The sequence below is a fragment of the Artemia franciscana genome, chromosome 1 (assembly GCF_032884065.1).
Source record: "Artemia franciscana chromosome 1, ASM3288406v1, whole genome shotgun sequence".
Classification (NCBI taxonomy): domain Eukaryota; kingdom Metazoa; phylum Arthropoda; class Branchiopoda; order Anostraca; family Artemiidae; genus Artemia; species Artemia franciscana.
The window spans coordinates 46,510,581-46,530,256 of record NC_088863.1 but is presented as its reverse complement, the minus strand read 5'-3'; the positions used below and the strand labels follow the sequence as shown (position 1 = coordinate 46,530,256).

Genomic DNA, 19,676 nt, shown 5'->3' with positions numbered 1-19,676 from the left:
ATGCTTCATAAACCTGAAATGTTTGTCGCGAATTTTATTTGAATAAAACCAGCATAGTCTTTAGACCCATATGCTTTTCAGGCACTCAAATAAGATCCCATGAGAACAGGCTCTTGAAAAACTCTAGGGCTAGGCACTCACGTGATATTTCACGTAAATTAGTGAACATGAATAACAGGGGCTATAAAATTGTGGATTTGAAGTTTCCCTTCAAAAACGATGTACTTGAATTTGAGAACAGTGTTCCTAGTTTAGTTATATAATTGTAATTTTAGTAACTCTTTTTCTTCCCTTAGTAATATTTTATGCTCGGCTGTTTTTCTGTCTTTTTCTTTTTAATTTCATTTTTTCCAGGTTATTGAGTCTGCGTGTGCTTTTTAGTTTTAAACGTAATTACGAAGTTAGATTTGAAGCCATAATTTATGTATATTTCTGTTTTTGAGGCTTTTGAGATATTTCAAGATTTTTGGAAAAAAATTATCTGGCCAGTTTTAGCATTGGCTCAGAAGCCTCGAAGTATGTCTATGGCTGGTGATTGGAGACTAAGGTAAAAAAAAAAATCTAGTTGTCTCCAATGATGTGTAACTAAAAGGGTAGTAATTCAAAAATTAAAGAAGTGCGAAATACTTTGGAAAAAACATTTTAAATCAATCAATTGTTACTATAGTGTTGTTAGCCTTCGTGTTTGTCGCCTTACAAGAAATCATCACAAACCGTAAAGGAAGAGTAAAATTTGCTGACCGAATATGTAATTTCCTGTTAAACATAAAAAAAGCATATATTTAGCTTCTTATACATTGAAGGGCATAAAAATTAGTCTGGAGAACCTTTGGTACGCACTTCAGATATTTTGGCCTGGGATGTCGAAGAAGAATAATAATAATATTGACAGCTAAGTAGAAAATGTATATAACTCTTAACAAGTATAATATTTTTTTCTTCAAATTTTCATGTTAAACATATTTCTAAAAAAAACCTTGCTAATTAATGAACACAACAGTAGATCCTCCACCCTCCCCCACTTTGGCAAAAATAAATGAATAATCCTTATTGTTCACATAGAATATATAAACGGATTACAAAATAGATAGATTATATGCCTTTGTAAAATATTAATTTAATATGGCTATCCTGTGCCAAAACTTAGCATCTACAAAAAAAGAGTACACTCTTAGATACGACCCAGTACCTACAGGGGGCTCCAGAGTAAAATACTTACAAACTAAAGAGGTAAAGAAAAGGTAAAGGATACGGCACTAGATCCTTAAGTTCCTTACCTCAAGGGTCTTACTTGCACACTAGTTGGGCAAAAACCAGTTTCTCCAGCGGGAATAGATGGCAAAGATAAGAAGAAAACGAACTGTGGAAAACCTAATCGTGGAATTCTGCGTATTTATCTATTCCTCCCAATCGGAAAAGGAAAGAAGTCCTGTTTTCCGATTTTTCTAAAAAAAAATTCAAAATTCAGAAGCAAAGTTTTTGGCATGGGACATGTCTGTAATCTTGAACAGCGCTAGAAATTAAAGGTGTTAATAACCTGTGATAATTTTTTTTTAATCTTATATCCCGTAAAATTTAGCCTCTGTGCTGAAAATTGCTCGAGTCCGTCCCACCTGAACTCGAAAAACTTTCCACCCGAGATAAATTCTTCTGTAATGCTTTAGATCTATTTGTAGAGCTTCTGTTTTGACGTACAAACTTTTGCGACCGGGTATTGTTCATTTTCTTTTCTTTTTTTTAATTATTTTTTTTTTTAGATATCTACTTTTTACCAAACAGTAAGATGTATAAACCAGTTGTATTCATCAATGACTACTGGAACTTAATACGAGATTATAAGCCTTTAAATGAAACTGTCGAGTAAGTATTTTATTTAATATGCTATTGTTTCTTACTTATTTTGACTCTCTTTTCCCTAAGGTGTTTGAAAAATAACATGAAAAAAAGTCTGTTGCCACATTTTTTGTCCCCTCCATAGCAGGAATCCGATACGCTAAGTTTTAAACGCATTGAAGTATTGTAACCGGTTTAAAAAAGTCTGGAGAATCAATCAAAGTTAGAGTAGCGTGCAGGCATCAAAAAATTCTGGTTAATAAATATTTTTTTTAAAAATAAATGCATATAAAAACTGCTAGAAATAACCTGTACCTGATACTTGAAATAAAATGATTACAACACAAAATTAAAAAATAGCAAGGGTTATATTTGTAAAAAAATTATGGTTTTAGTTTTTATTATTTTGTTTTCGAAAGAAATTCAAAAGAGATTTGTAACTTATACAAACACCCTCCCCACGCTCGTCATTTTCCCAAACACTACCGATCCAAATTTTGAAATAGCCATTTTGTTCAAAATAGTTGAAAGATCTGGAAATTATGTTTTTGAGGTTGACAACCCCCCAGAGCCCAGTCAAGGGTTTTAATAGAATTTTGAGACAGTGATTTTATTCAAAATAGTCTTAAAATCGTATAACAAGGCTTTTGTGTTTGATACAAACCACCAGAGCCGGGGGGGGGGGTGAGGGTTGTAAGTTATGCTGCGAGGGCATTTAAGGTTTTTATGGCACTTGGCATTTACCAAGTGACATATAGCGATCGCAAATTCTGTCGGTCTGTCTGTCCCGGTTTTGCTAGTATAGGCACTTCCAGATAAGCTAGGACGATGACATTTGGTAGGCGTATCAGGGACCAGACCGGATTAAATTAGAAATAGTCGTTTCCCCGATTCGACCGTCTGGGAGGGAGTGGGGGGACGGTTAATTCAGGAAAATTAGAAAAAAAGAGGTATTTTTAACTTACGAACGGGCAATCAGATCGTAATGAAATTTGGTGTTTAGAAGGATATCGTATCTCAGAGCTCTCATTTTAAATCCCGACCGGATCCGGTGACATTGGGGGGAGTTGGAGGGGGAAACCTAAAACCTCGGAAAACGCTTAGAGTGGATGAATTGGGATGAAGCTTGGTGGCAAAAATAAGTACAAGTTCTAGATACGCGATTGACATAACTGGAACGGATACGCTCTCTTTGGGGGAGTTAGGGGGGAGGGCTAATTCTGAAAATTTGAAAAAAAACGAGGCATTTTTAACTTACGAAGGAGTGATGAGATCTTAATGAAATTTCATATTTAGAAGAACCTCGTAACTCAGGTCTATTATTTCAAATCCAAACCAAATCCAGCGTCATTGGGGGAGTTGGGGGGAGGGGCTGGAAATCTTGGAAAACGCTTAGAGTGGAGAGATCAGGATAAAACTTTGTGGGAAGAATAAGTGCAAGTCCAAGATACGTGAATGAGATAACAGGACCGGATCTGCTCTCTTTGGGGGAGTTGTGGGGGGTAATTCGGAAAAATTATAAAAAAGGAGGTATTTGTAAATTATGAACGGGTCATCAGATCTTAATGAAATTTGACATCCTGAAGGGTTTTGTGCTTCAGAGCTCTTATTTAAAATCCCAACCAGATTCGGTCACATTGGGGAGAGTTGGAGGAGGAAACCGGAAATCTTGGAAAATGTAAAAACTGAGGTGTCTTTTTATCTTACGAATGAGTGGTCGGATCTTAATGAAACTCAATGTATAGAAAGATCTTATGTCTCAAAGGCTTTATTTTCAATTCAAATCAGATCCGTGGACATAGGGGTTGGAGGGGTGAAACAGAAATCTTGGAAACCAGAAATGTTGGAATACGCTTAGAACGGAGAGATCGAGATGAAACTTGATGGGAAAAATAAGCACAAGTTCTAGATACGTGAGTGACATAATTGGAATGGATCCGCTATCTTTAGGGGAGTTGGTGGGGATTACCAGTGCTTTAGCGAGTTCGGTGCTTCTGGACGTGCAAGGATGATGAAAATTCATACGCGTGTCAGGGACCTGCACAAATTGACTTGATAACAGTCGTTTCCCCAATTAGCCCACCTGGGGGGGAAGGAGAGGAAAAATTGAAAAAAGAGGCAATCTTTAACTTATGAATGGGTGATCGGATCTTAATGACATTTAATATTTAGAAGGAACTCGTGTCTCAGAGCTCTTATTTTAAACCCCGTTATCTTATTTATTATCTATTATCTTATTTATTTTAACTCTTGACCAGATCTGGTGACATTGGGGGGAGTTGGAGGGGGAAACCGGAAATCTTGTGAAACGCTTAGATTGGAGAGATTGGGGTGAAACTTGGTGGGTAGAATAAGCAAATGTCGTAAATACTTGATTTACGTAACCGGACTGGATCCGCTCTCTTTGGGGGAGTTAGGGGGGGGGGTCTAGTGCTTTGGCGAGTTCGGTGCTTCTGGACGTGCTAGGACAATGAAAATCGGTAGGCGTGTCAAGGACCTGCACAAATTGACTCGATAAAGTCGTTTTCCCCTATTCGACCGTCTGGGGGGCTGAAGGGAGAGAAATTTTTTTTAAAAATGAGGTATTTTTAACTTACGAGTAAGTAATCGGATCTTAATGAATTTTGATATTTAGAAGGACCTCGTGTCTCAGAGCTCTTATTTTAAACCCCAACCTGCATTGAGCCTCTTATTTTCCTTTGAAATCAATCTATTGATTCTTAGAATTTTGCTAGAGCTCATGCCATATGAGTTCTTGGCTCTTCTGACCTTGTCACAAGTGCCATATGAGCTCTTAGCTTTTGTTATGAAAGGGATGGCTGTTTAATTTAGGCTCTTTTGGTTGAAAATTGGAAGTTCTAGTTCTTTCTAAGAGTCAAAGTGATGGACCCCCCACCCCCCGAAAATCTCCCTTTTCACCAAACGCATCAGATTGATTTTGTTCAAAATAGTCCATAGAGTATATAATAATGTCTCTAGGGTTGACACAACCCCCCAACACCCTGGGGATAGGGTTGTAAGCTATGCCATGAGGACATATAAGGCATTCATGGAATGGGCGGTCATATAAACTTACAATGGGGATCATTTGACTCGCAATTTGAAGTTACAGTGTCCTTTTTAAGAGTCAAAATGACAATTTTTTAAAAGTAGCATGCAATTTTGTTTAAAGTAGTCCAAAGAGCAAAAAAATACCTCCAGGGTTAAAATAACCCTTCATAGCCTGGGTAAAGGGCTTTAAGTTATGCCCTGGGGGTGTACAAGGTTTTTATAAAAATGGGTAGTCGTATTAAATTCAGATGGGTCTCGTCTGGTTTTCAATTTGAAGTTATAGTCCCCTTTTTAAGAGTCGAAGTGACTTGAGAGAAACTAACCCTCCCCCCCCCATGCCGATCATTTTCCTAAACAAACATCCAAAAAATATTTTGAGACATTAATTTATTTAAGCATTGTTGAAAGGTTTGGTAATTATACGTTTGGATTTTACCCCCCCCCCCCCCCTCGTCCCCGCGAGACCCCAGGGCAAGGGCAGTAAGTTATACAATTTGTTCGTTATTTTGTATACACTTTTGGCCCCCAACCCCCCCATTGCACTTCCTGGCTGAAGGGCCAAGAAACGGAGATCAGCACCGCCGGCACGGACTGTAAAGTCTAATGCCGTATCCTTTACCTTTTTTTTTTCTTTTCATTATTTACATACAGCATATGTTATTGAGAAAAAGTATGCATGTTTGATTTCTACTTTCCTAAAATATGAAGTGCATTAAGATGAGTCTTTCAGGGAATGTTAAGGGAAGTGTTGAATTAAATCGAAACATGATTTCAGGAAATCACAAAGGAGATAATCAATTGACCAAAAAACCAATATTTGCATAACTTCAGATGGGGCTCATTTGATTTGAAATTGAAAGTTATAGTGTCCTTTTTAAGAGTCAAAAGTGACTTGAGAGCAACCAGCCTCCCCCCCCCCCCCACACTCATCATTTCCCAAAAGACACCCAATCAAAATTTGAAAATAGCAATTTTGTTCATTGTAGTTGGGGGAAGGGGGTATTTAGCTCCCCTTCCTGACAACCCCTCTTTTCACCAAACACATCTGATTGAAATTATGAGATAGTGATTTAGTTCTAAACAGTCTAAAGAACATATAATAATGCCTATAGGATTGACACAACCCCCCCCCCAGCGCCCTGGGGATAGGGTTGTAAGTTATACCAAAGGTTTTTATTAAATGGGCGGTCGTTTAAAATTCGGATGGGGCTTATTTAATTTGAAATTGGAACTTATAATTCCCTTTTTAACAGTCAAAGTGATTTCAGAGCAGCCAGCCTCCCCCCTCCCTACATTCATTATTTCCCTTAACAACTCCAATCGAAATTTGGAGATAACAATTTTCTTTATAGTAGTTGAAGATTTCGGAAATTATGTCTTTAAGGAAGACACCCCCATCACCACAGTTCCCAGGGCAAGAGTTGTAAGTTATGCCCCAAGGGTATATAAGGTTTTTATAGAAAGTGTGGTTATATGGGATTCGGAGGGGCCTCATTGGATTGGTAATCTGAATTTCTAGTGCCCTTCTTAAGAGTTAAAGTGATCAGAAGGCAGCTACCCCCCCCCCCTGCCCAACACATCGTGTTTTCCCGAAATACATCGAATAAAAAATTTTGAGACATTCATTTTATTCAAAACAGTCCAAATATCATATAACAAGGCTTTAGGGGCTGATACAAACCACCAGAACCTAGGGGCGAGGGTTGTAAGTTATGCTGCGGGGCATCTAAGGTTTTGTGGAAGGGATAGTTGTTTAATTTTAGATTAGGGCCATTTAGTTGAAAATTGGAAGTTCTAGTTCCTTTTTAAGGGTCGAAACTAATGGAAGGCATTTAGCCCCTCTCCCCGACAACCTCTCTTTTCACCGAACGCATCTGATTGAAATTATGAGATTGTGATCTAGTTCAAAATAGCTATGGTGAAAAGGGCGTCAAAGGGGTGTTAAAGCGCGCATCAATAATATATTTGGAACGGCTTAACCTGTCAAGGTAAAACTACCGGGGTATCATGAAAGCTGTGTTCAACTGATCAAAAGGCAATATGCGCATGCTACTACCGCTATTAATGCTGCTGCTGCTACTGCTACTACTAATGCGACACTAACACTGCAAATACTTCTACTACCACCGAAACTACTGTGATAATAGTTACTATTAAGACTGAAACAAATTAAATGTTTTCACTTTTATAACTTAACAAATCAACTATTTTTAGCATTTTAAGGAGTAAATATCAGCATATGTATATCAAACGGACAATGCACATTCATTTGTTTTTTGTTTCGTTTTTCAGTACAGTGCAAATTATGTTTTGGCCATGGGAAGGCATAGAGTTTTTGAGCCCTGCTCATGTTAATTTCAGCTCGTTTTGAGTTTGACTCGGTTATTTATTGTAATTTCTGTTCGTTTTGGTTGTCATTTATTCATCGATGCTGATTTGTGATATTTTTATGCTTGGTAGATTATTTAATTCTTTTTTGCTCTTTTTTGGTTAATGGAGTTCTTTAATTTTCTTAGAAAACTTATTTTGTGGAAAAAGTTTTTTTCAACTAATACCAAGAAAGAATTCAGCCCTAGTAAATAAATCTTAGATCCAACAATAATAATGTCTTACATTGTAGAAAGTTTGTGATGTTTAGAGTTCCTTTCTGTCAAAACGAAAAATATATTATTACCTTTAGTAGAATGCTAAAGTTTTCTTGGTATTAAGTGCACCTTTTGTTGTACAATATTTCTCTAGAAGAGAGAGAAAATGGCATTCTGCTCACCGGCTCCCTTTGCAGTGTAACTTACATGGTTTGTTTTAGCGGAAATATGGGGTCCTCAAACATAGCTATTCTTTTATGACCCGCAGTAGGTTGTATTTTATATCGTATGGTATTTTAAAGTAGAATTTAAATTCAATTTCAATATTCTACGTTAATGTGAACATTTTGATGTGCCATAACGCTTTCACGGTCAAATTCTGTTAATGTAGACTTAGATTCTCATTGTAATGCTAGTTTTTATTGGCAGCAAACAGGTTTGACAAGTTACATGCTGTGATCCGAATGTGTATTTGACAATGATTCGTATGTGTTCGATTTTGAAAAATAAATTTGAAAGGAATTTCAAAGAAAGAAAAAACGTCATGCGTAGTTAAGTTAATTTTATCGATATTTTTTTGAAAATTACTTCAAATATCGCTTATACTAAATCGAAAAAATGTTATGAGAATCTAAAACTTGCATACAGATCATACGAAATTATATCCAGTATTTGGAGACCAGAATTTCAGTCTTACTGTACTGGAAATAATTCTTATTTTGAGCTTTGAGTTTTTATTTGTCATTAAATACCATGTCACCATACCAACCAAGATTAATACAAATATCCGATCAAGTGCAGATTGACACTTTATTATATATTGGACCAAATTTCGGTAAAACTTAGATAATATTTCTACTATAGAGCTTTGAATGGATGGACACGTAGAATATTGTACAAATAAATAGATTGAAAATCTTTATAGTCTTTGGGCTTGTATAGGTTTGAAATCACTCTGACTTCCATCATGTTATAGCCATGGATGCTGATCAATCACCCCCTTCAGCATGTCCTAAAATATTTTACTTAATTCCCTTTGGCGCTCCTGAAATATCCTGGTTGGACCCTTTTGACAACATTGATTGCACAGAGTGTCTTTACATTATGTTCAATATCCCTCTCAGTGAGCCTTGAGAGTCCTAACTTAAATACTCTTTGTCGTTCCAGAGATATTGCAGATATGTCCTTTTGACCCTTTGGATGCACTAGTGTCTTTTTATTCAGCCCAACATCCCTCTCTATATGCTCTGAAAACTCCGTCTTAATAAGCTTAGACGTTCTTAAGATATTGTAGAAATCCCCCAACATGCCCCGGTAGTTTCAACTTAATATACTTAGCCGTTCCTTAGATGGTGTGGGAGAATACGTAACTATTGATCCAGCCCTTATAAACAGTCAATAAGATATACGAATGTACACCCGAGAAAAACACTCTTGATATGTCTGACATAGCCAAATATAATAAATCATTATTTTCATGAGCTTGTAGAGGTAAATTAGCAACCAAATGGCGAGCAATCGAAAAAGTAGATTGCGGCCTACTCCTTTCTTGAAGCTGAACTTCGGCTGAACCAGTTCGGCTTCAAGAAAGGAGTAGGCTGCTACCCTGCTCCCAATTTGATTGCTAATTTACTTTTACATGCTCATGAAAATAATGAGTTGTTATATTTCCGTTACCAAAATACTGAATAGTTCCGTTACTAAAGCGGTACGTGATATGTATAAAAATCTAAATGGTAGAGTTAAGGTCACCGTTTCACCTTGTACGGTGGAACCTAATGCTTTGTTTCCAGTAAAAAAAAAGGTATTAGCAAGGGTATTGTTACTTCTCTGCTTCTGTTCAATAGCACTGCCATTGGGCATCAAGAGAAAGTTCTAACCACATATATTTTTAAAGGTATTTATGTTTCCCTAGTTAACTATGCAGACAATATCCTCGATATCAGTAGAACAACTTTCAGAATTGAGGAAAATTTTAGACGTACCTTGGTGTACCAGTTGTGTCAAATTTTTGTTCCACTTGTCAACATCTGAAAATTTCTTGCCAGGAATTCGAGGAAAGCGTAGGGTTTACTAGTTGCATTAAAGTTCAAATTTAACTGCCTTATCCTTGCTAGCGTATATAAGGCAGTTGTTGTACCAAATTTACTTGCCCTTGCGTCATCTTGGTTTCTCCCTAGTTCTTGGATATTAAGGATATACGAAATTATTTGTACGTGTTTGCAAAATATTTGCTACGGCGGCGTCTCTGGCCTAAAACCATCACTTTATCCTCGCGGTATGGAGTTGCTAGTCCAGCGGCCGTGGTGCAGAAAAGAAATGAGAGATATTGGAAGTAAATTATCAGTGAAAGTACCCTTGAAGTTGTCCTATGATGATCATGTGTTTATCCCAGTTTAAGATTACCCTTATTTGTTTTTCCGTGTTAGTTCTTCTTTGTCTTGTTTTTGTTTGTATTTGTTAGGAGTCTCTTGTTTCTTTTTCATCTTATTTCTTTATTACTCCATCAGTGTTGTATTTATATATTTATGAGAGGTGATAGATTTATACACAGACACATACAAAATGTATATCTAAACAATTTGATCGGATGCCTTTCAGGAAAGACAAACAAAAATAGGAATAGGTTCCTCTAATTGGCTGGTTACCCTCAAATCACCTTGGACTCTCAAAAAGTGTGCCAAAACTTTCAATATCGAATCGAGTGAGCCTCCTTCGAATTTTTCTACGACAACCCCTTCATAGAGGGGGCTAGGTGAAAATCTGAAAATCAGAAATAAATAATAAAAAGAGCCATCTTAGCTCTTTACTTGAGCAGCGCTATTGTGCTGCTTGTAATTAGAATGGTTCTTGAAACGGATATGAGCACCGCCGGTTTGGACCGTGATGCTTGATGCTGCATTCTTTACCTTTATTTCCAATCTAAAAGGCTTCGCTTTTTGAATGCCCTATTAAGAGCTCTGTGATAAAAATGATGGATCATTGCTTAATCCCTTTTTCTGTTTCCTCTTTTGCGGCACAAATAAGTGCAGTGAATTTGCGATATTTGGAAATTTCTATTTTTAAAAAGCATAAATCATTCTTACCTTTAGAGGGGTATTCAGTGCTAATCTCGTAACATGAGGTCGCTCGTGGAGTGGTAGAAATTAGGATTCTCTCCCTCCCCCTCCTTATGTGCCCATATATTTGACAGTTCCATCTAGAATTTGTATTTTAATACGGAGAATAGTTAGGATACAGGGTCTATAGGATACGATAAGTAAAAAATGTGACAATTTGCGATTATCCTCAAAGATCTGAGAACTTGATTCTAAAAATGGAGAAATATCATGGGAAAACAATAGGATTTGAGGATTATACCAGACCGAAAGACAAAAATACCAGCTCTTTAGTCTAGCAGCCCTGTTTTGTTAATTGTGGTGCCAGTGCTATTTAACCCCGAAAAGCTGTGTTGGGACGTCTCAAATCCATCATACTCGAACGCCCAAAGGTATATAGACTGAAAAAAAGGATTTTTTGCCTTGTATTATTGGTCTATTTTGCCGTCTATCCTTATTTCCAGCATGTTTGATAACCTGATAGTTGTGGCATTTTCAGCTTAACCATGCATGGTATAGGACTATGTGCGGCCTGAGGATTTTAGAAATGATTTTTAATTTTATGAATAAATAAGATGTTGTGGTGACCCTGCGTCTTTACTTATTTTTTCAATGTTTTCTCTTTTACCGTTACTGACAAATTGTGCTAAAACCTTAAATTTACTTCTTTTTTTCACCAAATATATATGATAGGATATTGGACTTGCATATAACATTTCAACCGATATCAATGTTCAAATGGCAGCTGTATGCTTCTCAAGAAATGCGAGGAAAACTAATGAGTGGTCCATTGAACTTTGCCTCAATGCTCTCAGGTATTTCCTCTCACCTTTTATAGCTCGGTTCTTCTTAACTTGGTGACCTTTTATTGTTTTCGAAAGCGGAAATTTCAAGACATTATATTCAGCATAGATTGAAGTGACTAAATATCAACAAGTCCTTTTTGTAGCTTTATGTTATTCTTTTATCTTCGGTATAAAGGTATTCGCTTAAATTTTCATTTCAAATATGTGTGGTAGTAAAGCCTCAAAATCCTGGCTGTTTAACCTCTCTTAAGGTTTTATTCTCATAGCCATTTTGTATTTTAGCTATATGCCGTATTAAACCAGCGAGACCAGCTAACTGGTGATGTCTGTACTTTTTTTTACAGCTTTTGAATTGAATTAATACTTTTTGATAGCCTCATTTTAAAATGCCCCATGCGTCCCAATCATGTTACAACAGTAAGAAGTCTCCCCTACCCCTTGCTTTTGGTATGTTTCCACAATGGTTCTCAGTGTCTTTTCATATCTTCATTTAAAAAAATCCAACCCTTCAACCCCAACCCTCAGCCGTGAATTTCGGTTAAAGGATTGCCACTGGGCTTCATTAGGCAAGTTTAGTTAATAATTTTAGGCATTTTTTTTTTAAACCAGGAACATGAGTATTAATGTAAGCATTTATAACATTGAGCTTTAATTTGACACTATATTAAATGTAATGATTCAAGTTACACTTTCAAGGTTTGGGCAAATTACGCTGTTGGATATTTTTTTTTGAATCTGTGTATATTTACAGGCATCTGGTAATCCGGGGCTCTCTAACTGTGATACATGTGCCCTCGATGATGCAATACATTATTTTGAGCGGTACATTTTCTTCCAGAAATAAATTAATGTTCAAAATGAATTTTAAAAAGTTATCTTATTTTTGTTATCTAAGCATCTCCTCTAGGATGTAATAATTTTTAATGGCATCATGCTTTTATGATGGTACAAATATTTTGTATCATGTTTATGTAGCACAAATTTCATAGACTAATTTTGTACAATTTTTATCGCCAAAATGAAGAAAAATGGAAAAAAAAAACCGTTATAATAAGTAATAAGGGTCAACGTTTTCTTTTTCGAAAGTTCACAATTTTCTTTTTTTTGCCTTTTTTTTTGTTTGTACCTTAATTAAGTTTCGCTGTTTTTTTTCCAGCGAAATTCTTTTATCTTAATATTTGCTCCATTTTCCTTTATATCGTGAATTCTTGGCTATTTCACAAGAAAATGTACATATTTACTTAAAAAATGCACTTATTTCGTATGCGACTGGTGCTGCAATAGAAACCATTTGTTGCTGATTTTATAAATATTTGTGAATTTATAAGTTTTATTTCTCACAAAGTTTTAGCAAATCAAAATCTTCCTAATAGGTTACTGTTAAAATGGAAATAAATATTCAAAATAACGTTAGATATTTCTTATAGTAAGTTAACAAATATGTAAACGAAGCTACAAATAAAAATCTAAGAAAGAAAGTACAATAATGATAATAACTAAAAAGAACCGCGTTGTTTTTACTTTTTATTTTCATTGAAGTAGAACAGTTTGCGATTTTATTACATTGTGATTTAATTCAAATGTCTTTAGCTTTTACGCAGATTTAATTCAGTGTCTTTCCTGCTCTTTTATATTTTGAGTAGTGGAGGAAAATTTCGCCAATACAACACGCAAATTTATTAAATTTAAAACTGGTTTACAGGAAACTGTAGAACAGAAAAAAATTATAATCTACCACGGGGGCAGACATTGAAGCTGCTCAGGTAGGGATTTTCTTACAGAGAATGGGAAGAAGTAAAAGAGCTTTTGGCCGAGCAGGGACTTACAACTGTTTTGTCTAAAAAAAGCTTTCTACAAGAAAAACATCAACCCCGAACGGTCAGACTCCAGCCTCTAACCCAGCCATTACCACCACTGGACCATCTCCAGTCTCTGCATCCAACCTCTTATCCTAAAAGATAAAATTTGACACTATTTGCAGAACATTTAATTTTTATAGGAGATAACCAAGATGAAGCAGATCAGGATACACTGAAAGAAGCTATGCTTGAGACGAACCCTTACCTACTAGGACTTTCAGCTATTGTATCATTGGCACACACTGTTTTTGAATTTCTCGCTTTTAAAAATGGTAAGTTCGTATTGAAGAACTTCAAATTTTCCGTACTTAAATAATTATTAAGTCAGGATAGGTAAGGTAGGGACGACCTGCCATGACGAAAGTAACGTCGAGGTTTCTCTGTCGATCTAGTTCCATTTTCAGTCTTTTAAGGCGCTTTTATTTTTCTTTTATATTTTATTTTAATATACTAAAAATTTCAATTTAATTTGATATTTTATTCTTTTTTTGTGGAAGTGGGATGGTAACAAATAAGTGCAGTATAATAGAGAGATCTAGAGCAATCTAAGAAGGAATCTTTCGTCGTGTATTTTCCTCTATTTCTATTTGAATTATTCATAGCCCCCCCCCCACCCCCACAAAAAGAAATACAACAAATTTATATATGCGAGAATTTCTCTTTTAGGGCTCAGTGGTCAGTTGCAAATGAAGCTCAACAAAGCAAGAACGGTACCTAAAAACCACATTGCAAAAAGAAAGCGAATCTATTCTCTTTTATTCTAGTTGTAAAAAAAAATGTATCTGTTCCTCTTTTAAGGCTCAGTGAACCAGCGTGAAAGAGGTTCACATATTTAATAACAAATGAATTACTACTACTACTAACAACTCACCGCAGCACCAAGCCGACCGAGGTCAACATAGCTACGCACGCTCCTCCTTCATCCCAGTCTATTCCAAGCATCCCTCTCTTCACCCTCTCAGAATTCCTTAAATCTTTCTTTGTGACATCCTCCCATCCTAACTACGGACGACCTACTTTCCGTTTAGCCCTAGACAGTTGGCCAAAAGGAACGATCTTTGACAATCTTTCATCCTTCATCCGCAGAACGTGCCCTAGCCACCTCAACATTTTCTCTCACTATAGCCCTTGAAAGCGGGATTGAACCACACTTTTTTCACAGCCTACTGTTTGAAATACGGTAAGTCAGCTGGGTACCCAGAACAATCCGTAGACGATTTTTCTGGAAAATATCTAGCAAATCTTCATCCGCTTTTCGGAGCGTCCATGCTTCAGAGCCATATTTGACCACTGTCATCACTGTAGTTTCTAATATTCTAATCTTGGTTCGCAGAATTATTCTTCCAAACTTCTTTTAACTGTCGAAAAACACCCTGATCCTTGGCTATTCTATTCTTAACATATTCGCTGCTTCCACCGTCTTTGCTAATAATATTACCGAGGGAAGTGAAGCTGTCCACCTGATCAGCTTTTTCATTACTCAACGTCACCTTTTCATCTTCACTTATTCCTAGCCTTAGTGACTTAGTCTTCTTGACATTTATTATAAAGCCTATCCTAGCACCTTGAACTCGCAAAACCTCTAAAAGTTCATTCAGTTTGCTCACACTTTCATCTAGGATGCTGAAATCATCAGTAAAATCGAAATCCAGGAGAGTTTTTCCTCCCTATTTGATTCCTTGGTCTCCCATTGCCTTTCTTGTGCTTCTGAAGACAAAATCCATCGAAATGATCCACATAAAGGGGGACAGAAAACAACCCTGCTTAACTCTTGATTTAATACGAAACCAGGTGCTAACTTCATTTTCTACCTTAACCGAAGCAGTGTCATTCTCGTCCATAGCACTAATCAGTTTAATGTATTTATATGGTGTACCTTACAAGGATAAGATCTTTGCTAAAGCCCTTCTATCAATAGAATCGAATGCTTGCTCATAATCTATTAAACTGAGGACCAAAGGTGTTTGATAACTCAGGTACTGCTCAATTATTAACATAAGAATGAAAATTCGGTCGGCACATCCTCTACCCTTTCTAAAACCGCACTGCTCTTCTTTTAAAACATTGTCTACAGCATCTCTCAGTCTAAAACGTATCATGTTATTAAGTAATTCGCTACCTACAGAGACCAGACTAAAAACTAATAACGAACATAAATTATTACGTATATGAGGGGGGTTGTCCAATCTTCAATACCTCACACTTCACGCGAAAGCTTTTTAGTACTTTAAAAAAGCTTATTATTGTTCGAATCAACCCACTTTTGTGTTTCAGGCGTCGTTCTTAAAGAATTGGGATGTAAAATCAAATTTTAGCCTGGAAGTACCCAAAATATTTTCGATATGAATATTCTACTGAGAAAAGCAGCAACAAGATTTTTAGGATCTAGCTAGACATAACGTGCCAGTCTATGTTACTGCTATTTAGAGCTTCCAATAATAATGGACAAGTTTCAATAATAGACAATGATTTTATGACAAACAAGTATATCATAAATTTGTTTTCAAACTTCGTTAAAAAAAGTTTTGTGATGGTTTGGGTTAGAATTACCACATATAAAGAATAATTGTTTGTACATTTTGATGACTAAATTATCGATTGTATTTTGATATATCAAGATATTGATCCAAAGACCCCACCCTCCCTCCCCACCATAAAGCTGAGAAAAGTACAAAAATTCTATTTCTTAAATATCACCTCTAAGTTGTCATATCTTTCAAATGCACTTCCATGTATAAAGAATATATTTTCGATAAGTAACGGTGATTTCAATTTGCAAAGCAGTTTATGTCAAAATCATAGACCTTTCTGGTATATTCTTGGTTGTATTGTGTATAGATATCTATATAAATGTTTCTTAATAAAAGTTTTTTTTTTTCAGATATTCAGTTTTGGAAATCAAGGCAGAGCTTAGAGGGACTGTCGGTGAAATCAGTTCTATTTAATGTGCTTCAGTCAGTTATTGTTTTACTTTATGTTTTGGACAATGACACAAATCCACTCATCAAAATGTCTTGTTTTGTTGGTCTTGCAATCGAATTATGGAAAGTAAAAAAGGTATTTATCCTTTTCATTTTCCCATCAGGCTTTCAGACGCGGTAGGAATGGCCAATTAAGGCTTATATCACCAAGATGTCAGGATCTCAGCTGTGCTATGGTATTGCTGTTCTTTTATTTGTTGGGTCACTTTGCTTCCGTGAATAGTTTTTTTTTATAGATAAATCACATTTTTTTTTTTCAATTCAGTTCAGATTTATATGATTGCTGTATGGTGGCACCCCATACAACACAGAGTTTGAAACAGTTTATCTCAAGCGCATATCCTGATTCTGTATTAGGCTTGATTCCGCTAATTTGGATATTCAAATTCTAATATGCCAATAACTTCTCTAAAACTAGTTCAGGAAATTATGTAGTTTCGGTAAGGTGAATTTTCAATTAGTTGGGCTGCCAAATTAGAATTTCACTAGCTGAATTGGGGAAACTTAATTAGAGTATTTATTTTGTGCATAATAATATAGTGTCTTTGTGAATGTTTCTGCTGCAACAACCCTCATTAAGAGCAGAGAGTATGAAACACTGATAAGAGTGGAAGTGATAAAGTGAATGACACCAATGAGGGATGAGAGTGAGGGTGGTCTCTGACAAACAAATAGAATAAACGATTAACGTCATATAGTCTTTAAAATCCTAATTAACAATTCTCTGTTTCAGTATGCTCTCTCTGGTGGTTATACTATAGTCATTTGTACGTTCTCTAATTCAACTTGATAATGCTAGATAAATTTTTTTTGGAGATTGTAGTTTTTGGCTTTTATAATATATTTTAAAGCGCCCATGATAGTGCTTTAGCAATGCATAGAGTTTACAATATAAGGATATCGTTCATTTTAAATACTGTATTTTTGATAAGTGTTAATTGTAAATTACGGTCTTCATCATAATAGAATGTACCAGCACAAAATAACAAAACTCGACTTCATTTTGCTTTAAGGTCAATTTTTTTCACAGAACTTTGTTTTATCAGTTTCCCTTAAATAAATTTTATTTTTTAAATTTTGTCAATTAAGTGACGCTAGATACGAATATAGCATCCTCTTTTTGTCGCGAGAAACAAATATGTACATTGATATCCCATTTGAATTAACCGAAAAATAAGTTTTTCTAATATTCTTCCTCAGGCGGACATAACTGTCACCCATAGATAGACAGAAATGAATATGGATTCAGGGGGATGTATTTCTTTTAATAAAATCCTGTTGATGACATAACGCCATTCAGACTTACCTCGAAAGAACAATTTTATCTAAAATAGGCTGGTTAGAATTGTTACCAAGCCTCTTGACCAACGAACCTTTCTTATTTCAAAGATAAGTTCTAGAGGATATATGAATAAGATTCCGTTTAAAATACAGCTCAACGTCATTTTAAGCTCTGTGTTAAATGGGATCTGTCATAAACGTTGACAAGAATGTTTGCAAAGTTGAAAAGGAGCTCAAATGGAAGTATTCCTTGTGAATAAAATACTAATTTAACACAATTTTGAAAAAAAAAGAAAAAGATAAAAAGTGTCTAGAGGATGTGAATTGAAGACTGTTATTCAGTATAATTATACTTCTTTTTAAGTGTTCCCAAAATTGAGAATCTAAAAAAAAGTTTCTGGCTAGAATGATCATTAAGACAGTGGATGAAGCCTTGAAGGAAGAGGATGCATTTCTTGTTAATGTAATATTTATATATATATATATATATATATATATATATATATATATATATATATATATATATATATATATATATATATATATATATAATCTAGTGTCATTTTAAACCTTGCTTGAAACTGGTACGATTAAGAAACGTTCATAGCTGGAATGATTACAAGACTCAGGAACTCTTGACGTTTAAAATAAAAAGTTGTAAAGGGGACATATTTTTTAAGAATGAAATATTGTTTTTAATTTGTTTTAACGTCATTTATAGCTGCTTAAAACTGGCATTGCCGAAAAACGTTTTCTTCTAGTTTCCTTTCATATCTTCTAGTATCCACAAAAGGATTAACCGAAGATGAAATAACGGTATTCTTCATTGGAAAGTTGATTGTGTTTCTTCAAAACAGCTTTTTGGTGAATATTAGTGTGTAAAATCCATTCACCCATAGTAAATCGTTGGCTTTCGACCAAAGAATTAAAAGGCTTTTTGTGATCCCCGGCGGTTTCTTAATTTCGTTTGATATTTCTTTAGGAGGTCAAATACCTCTGCTTTTTACCAGGACTCCGGGATTTCAAAACCATGGTTTCATTATAGATTTTATTGATTTAAAATAAATTTTTCTGTATTAAAAAATAGGTCACAAAAAACACAACAGCTAATTTTCATATAATACTAGCAAAAGAAAAATAAACATTATCACATTACATTCATAATAAGTCCAGACGCAAATTTGCGGGTTTGGGACGATTAAAAAAAACAGAAAACAACTATTATTACACTTCCTCGGAAAAAAATCTTACTCTTCCCCCTCCGCCACTCCTACCTAACAATTAATCAGAAATTCTAAATTTAATTTGTTTACAGGGAACTCCAATAAATCCCATACTCATACGTCTGAGTGCATTAGAGGATATTCCGCTAAAAGTTGAAATTTGCAAGGAACTGAAAAATCAAAAAAGTGTATCTATAAGTTATACCTTTTTATTTGAAATGGGTCCATTGGATTGACCATTGTCTGCAGCTTTGACTTGAAAAAACACGAAAGAAACCCAAGGCTGGACTAGATTTGGTATATTTCATATAATATTTATGATTGAAAAATAAATGAACCTGAACCTGATAAGACAAGTTTTTACTTCAGAAGCTGAAACGTAATATCTAAATAGATTCCCAGTAAATAATAATAATGAAAAATAAATACAACGCACGAGTTAATAACCTGCTACTAGGTGTCTAACAGCAATTGTAACAATGGCATATATGACGCAATTTTTTTTTCTTATTCGTTTTATTTTTGAAGCAGCACTCGGTTCTGTATTATTTATTTTTGTCTCTTTTTCTTAAGGATTCTTTATTTTTGAGTTGTAACGGGAATCGGATGAATAGTGCTAGTGACGCTAAAAAGAAACGTTATTTTTCGGATTGGTTTTATTTTTGAAGCAATACCCGGTTATAGGTTTAAAATGACTATTGGTTCGAAAGTAGAGGAAGGTTCTGTCTCTTAAAATTATTTTGTATCTTCTGATAAATTTCCTTCTCGACCTATGGACTATTTATATTGCATCCCTAACGTTGCAACAAAATTATTTTCCTGAGATCTTATTCGTATTAGAATTGTAATTGCAGTCTTTTTTGCAAAATTAGATAATAATTTTGTCTGAAATGCATGTAATAACAGAAAATTCCACCTTGAACAAAATAATGAAACCAGTGTGCATCACTTTTCCTCAA

The 19,676-nt window shown here is 35.2% G+C and overlaps 1 protein-coding gene and 1 long non-coding RNA gene across 3 annotated transcripts in view; one reads left to right on the top strand and one right to left on the bottom strand.

Annotated features, from left to right (window-relative positions):
- LOC136030606 (uncharacterized) overlaps positions 1-19,676 on the bottom strand; it is a 311,523-nt gene that overhangs the window by 130,863 nt on the left and 160,984 nt on the right. The window lies entirely within an intron of this gene.
- The window catches only part of LOC136030573 (putative lipid scramblase CLPTM1), a 63,901-nt gene that overhangs the window by 32,928 nt on the left and 11,297 nt on the right, over positions 1-19,676 (top strand). For both annotated transcript variants that reach the window (XM_065709647.1, XM_065709653.1), the window contains exons 6-9: positions 1,758-1,860; positions 11,261-11,382; positions 13,373-13,504; positions 16,114-16,289. In XM_065709647.1, coding sequence (XP_065565719.1) covers positions 1,758-1,860; positions 11,261-11,382; positions 13,373-13,504; positions 16,114-16,289 — 533 coding nt within the window. The remainder of the gene's footprint in view (positions 1-1,757; positions 1,861-11,260; positions 11,383-13,372; positions 13,505-16,113; positions 16,290-19,676) is intronic.